The sequence below is a fragment of the Charadrius vociferus genome, unplaced genomic scaffold (assembly GCF_000708025.1).
Source record: "Charadrius vociferus isolate BGI_N301 unplaced genomic scaffold, ASM70802v2 scaffold1746, whole genome shotgun sequence".
In the NCBI taxonomy this organism is placed as follows: Eukaryota; Metazoa; Chordata; class Aves; order Charadriiformes; family Charadriidae; genus Charadrius; species Charadrius vociferus.
In genome coordinates, this window is record NW_009648913.1 from 51,936 (window position 1) to 56,327 (window position 4,392).

Here is a 4,392-nt window from a genome sequence, read left to right on the forward strand (position 1 = left end):
ATCCAGCTGTGTTGTTAATAAAAGCTAAACTTCACGTGTCTACATTGAACCTCAGCTGGAACAAACCAGGCAACTGCTCCGAGTCTCTTGCTTTCAGGTGTGATACAAAGTGTTCGTGTCCATCTGCAGTACTCCGTATAAATTATTTATTTAACTAAAATTTCCGTTAAGCTCTCGGCATAAGCAGAGGTCTACAGTTGCTTCTTAACTACAGTCCAGAGATTAGTTTGTTCTTGAAGTAAATAGCCTGGCAGGTCTGCCAATAAAAGCGCTGCCAGAGATGTCTCTTAGCATGGAAACAGTCTTTGAAGCAAGATAGTCTTTTATATCACCATTTGTCAAACAGCTACTGAGCAGGATCCAGGATTAACCCGCAGCCAGCTTTAGCCATTCCTCCAGTGCACTACAAGCTACAGAACACACTCGGTAATGGGATCCAGACCTTAAATCTGTGTTGAAGCATCTCCTCACAGTGGTCAATCCTAAATCAGGCTCTAGGCACTGAACTTCTTCCATACTCCAGAAGGCCTCCTACGGCTGTGGTTGCTCTCGAGGGAGAATTCTCCCTCCTTAGCTCTGTCTGCTGTTTCTGCTTCTGGCCATTGGCAGCTCATGCTTGGCCTTGGCCTCTGCAGTCTAGCAGGTTACTTGAAAACTTACTCCCCTGTGCTCGGGGAGTTTTTGTAACTTGATTAAAGCTCTGTAGTCCCTGGGAGACAAGGTCTTCAGCCCTCAGATGGTTCCTGTGAGCTAACCTGAAATCTCCTCCACTCCTGTCAACATCCTCTGCAAAGCTCAGTTGAGCGTGATGCAGCTTGTGCAATGCTGTAATGTCACGGTAACGTCTCCTGGCATTTCGGCGTCTGCAAAAGGCCTGTAAATCCCAGACTGTCTTGATCTTGCAGCTGCTGCAGCATGCTGGAATCCCTCTTGCCGTCTTGTGTCTGCTTTCCAAAGCACATCTCTTCCCTGCGAGGCACAGGTCTTGGGCCAAGTTTGCATCTAGCGTGCCTGTTAAAATGGTGTGCTCGTTTTGTGAGAATCAGCTTGAATCCCTTTTTCCAAAAGATCTGTTGGTCCAGTGGGTAAAACCCACTTCTCTTCAAAGTTGCTTTGGCCCTCCTTCCCTGCCAGGAAGCATCCTGGGAAGCAGCTCTTGCTGGAAGCCGGCTGTTCCGTGAGCATGAGCTCATGAGGTTCAGGTTGGTGGTCTCTGAAGCTGGAGGATATTTTAACTGCTCTTATTTAACCATCAACAGCGGTAGGGAGAGCGCGGTTGTGTTTCAGTGCTCCAAAGGGGTAAATCAGCAGAAGCCTTTCTGACTTGATGTCTCAATTCCTTTCTCTTCCTCTTTTTTTCTCAGAATACGAAACATTATGAGCTGTTGAACTACAGTGAGCATGGGACGACCGTGGACAATGTTCTGTATTCGTGTGACTTCTCGGAGAAGATGACGCCCACTCCTCCTAGCAGTATTGTTGCCAAAGTGCAGAGTGTGATAAGTGAGTGCCGAGAGAGCGCCAGCCCCACGTAACCCCACGGGGAGCTGTTGGAGGGGGAGAGGAGCGGGTGCAAATCGATTCCTTGTGGGTGCCCCTTGTTCTGCAGCTGCTGGTGCACCTCTTGCAAAAAAGAGGAGCCTGTCCGTGGGCCTCAGCCTGGGTTACACAAGACCTTCCTCCGTGGGCCTGAGGAGTGCCTCAGCCTGCAGAGCGTTCCCCTGTGAACCTCACTCCTGCCTCCGGCACTGGAGGTAACCAAGCTCAGGGTCCCTGCCTGACAGTAGCTGCGGCAAGCAGCCGGTTGAGAGCCGGTCTGAGGGCTTTTCCTCATGCGTGTCCTCCCCTCCCAGGCTGCACGTAAGCCATCTGGGCTGCGCTACGGGCATCCCATCCCCACACAGCTTACTCCTGCTCTCCACCTGACCGGCTTCCTCTTTTTTTTTGGCTGCCAAAAGAGATCTGTAAATAAATGCCTCTACATCTTCGGAGCTGTGGGGAGATTCCAGTTTCCCTTTATCAGCTGCTCACTGCAGACAACTAAAATGCCTCGTGGCTGGAGGATCTTACCCCTGAGGCCCGTTGAATGAACACAAGTTGCCACTGGCCTGCCTAAGTCTTACATGTTTGTGTTTTTTCTTTTCCAGAACGACATAAAAGCAGAAAACAGGAAGAGGAGCCGCATGAAGAAGCCGCTGTGATGAACTCGCAGGCACAAGGGCAGCATCGGAAACCCTGTAACTGCAAAGCCAGCAGCTCCAGCTTAATAGGGGGCAGCGGGGCTGGCTGGGAGGGGACAGCCCTGCTCCACCACGGCAGTTACATCAAGCTGGGCTGCCTGCAGTTTGTTTTCAGCATTACCGAATTTGCGACCAAACAGCCCAAGGGGGACACTGCCTTAGTACAAGACATGGACTTGGAGGAGAAACTTTCTCTGAAACCCCACCAGGTGCCCGTGCTGCGGTCCAACTCAGTTCCCTAGGAATTTTAGGAAGAGAACTTTGGAGTAAGGAAAACGCCCTCAGACTCTTGCAATGCAAAAATGTACAAACCGAGGTGGGATTTTCTATGTCGGCCCAGAGACTGTTCACACGCCGTTTGCATGAAATGAAGAACGTTTAACTTTTTTTAATTTTTCTTTTTTGCTCAAGTTTTAGGGGCATTTGCACATATATTTGTACTATACATTTCATTTTAAAAGGAAAACTGCAGTGAGAGCGAGACGCGTCAGAGCGAGGGGCGACCGCTGTCTGACTCGAGGACTCTCTCTGACAGATAGTTCCCATGCAGTTGTAAAATAATCAGAAACTTGTTCTATTTTGTGCCAGTGACAATAGTTTTATATTAAAAGAGAAATACAGTTTTCATACAGCAAATCTATACAATATCATTGTTTTATTTAATGTAAAGAAGCGCTCTTCTTCCCACAGTTATTTTTCCCATCCCTCCCTGCTATGGTTGCACTACAAGTAGCTACTGTGTATTATGGGCAGTGAGAAATGAGTTCTTTTCCTGGTGTCCATCCTATTTTTATTTCAAATAAGGAAAAGTGTTGGATTCTGTGTAAATACATCAGTGATGGCATTTTTCAATGTTTTAAAGCTGTGTACAGTGCTACATGTGGTATGACGTTCCTCAAATTGTCTATTGTAGCAGATCGTTTGTCGTAACCTGTCTGTCTCTTTTGTTTATATGCCACCTCCCCGCAGCAGAACAGCTAGTTCCACTGTACATAGTAATTGTAACGTTTTAGACTTTACAGAAACTTTCCTGTATTCTGTATATAAAAAAAAAATACTTCACATTCTGTTTTCTGACTGTCTGTCTTAACTCTTGTCACCACAACCTGGGGCTTCCCCAGCGTGTCTGACCTGCAGAAGAGGAGCCCGAGCTGTGGGCAGGGGCTGTGCCTGGATGGAGGGATACGGGAGGATGCTGGTGGTACAGGATCATAAAATCAGAATCGTCTCGGTTGGAAGGGACCTTTAAGATCATCGAGTCCAACTATTAACCTGACATTGCCAAAACCACCACTGAACCATGTCCTCAGCACCACGTCTGCCTGTCTTTTAAATACCTCCAGGGATGGTGATTCCACCACTTCCCTGGGCAGCCTGTTCCAATGCGTCATCACCCTTTCCGTGAAGAATTTTTTCCTAATATCCATCCTAAACCTCCCCGTGTGCAAATTGAGGCTGTTTTCTTTTGTCCCATCGCTTGTTCCTTGGGAGAAAAGACTGACCCCCACCTCGCTACCCCCTCCTTTCAGGGAGCTGTAGAGAGTGAGAAGGTCTCCCCTCAGCCTCCTTTTCTGCAGGCTCAACGTGCCCAGTTCCCTCAGACATGTGCTCCAGACCCCTCACCAGCTCCGTTGCCCTCCTCTGGACACGCTCCAGCACCTTGATGTCTTCCTTGTCATGAGGGGCCCAAAACTGAATACAAAGGTGGAGGACTGGAAGGTCATAGAATGGGTTGGGTTGGAAGGGACCTTTGAAGGTCATCTAGTCCAACCTCCCTATAATAAGCAGCGACATCTTCAACTTGATCAGGTCCAACCTGACCTTGGATGTTTCCAGGGATGGGTTGTCTGGGATCTGGGGGAGAGAGGTGGGGTTTGGGTCTAGGGGTGACAGCATGCACCCCTCACCCTTGGGGCAGCGTGCCGTGCAGGAGCCGCCTCTCTGGGGCCTTGCAGCATGGCAGACAGGTCGCAGTCTGGATGCTGCGCTGACCCGCGCTGTCCCCTCTCCCCATCTCTCCTCCCATCCCGGCATCCCGAATCCATCGTATCCGCGGACAACGAGGCCTTTGCCAACCGCTCCCCTCCACGACTCGCCGCCCTCTGTCCCGACAACCCACCGCTTCGGTTGCGAAAGGAGCGGAGAGGCCCTT

At 49.7% G+C, this 4,392-nt stretch overlaps 1 protein-coding gene across 1 annotated transcript in view; it reads left to right on the top strand.

The window, feature by feature from the left end:
* PHF12 (PHD finger protein 12) overlaps positions 1-3,315 on the top strand; it is a 17,814-nt gene extending 14,499 nt beyond the window's left edge. Inside the window, exons 12-13 of the mRNA XM_009887231.1 lie at positions 1,365-1,503; positions 2,148-3,315. Of these exons, the coding sequence (XP_009885533.1) occupies positions 1,365-1,503; positions 2,148-2,482 (474 nt within the window). The 3' untranslated portion in view covers positions 2,483-3,315. The remainder of the gene's footprint in view (positions 1-1,364; positions 1,504-2,147) is intronic.
* The last annotated feature ends 1,077 nt before the right edge of the window (positions 3,316-4,392 follow it).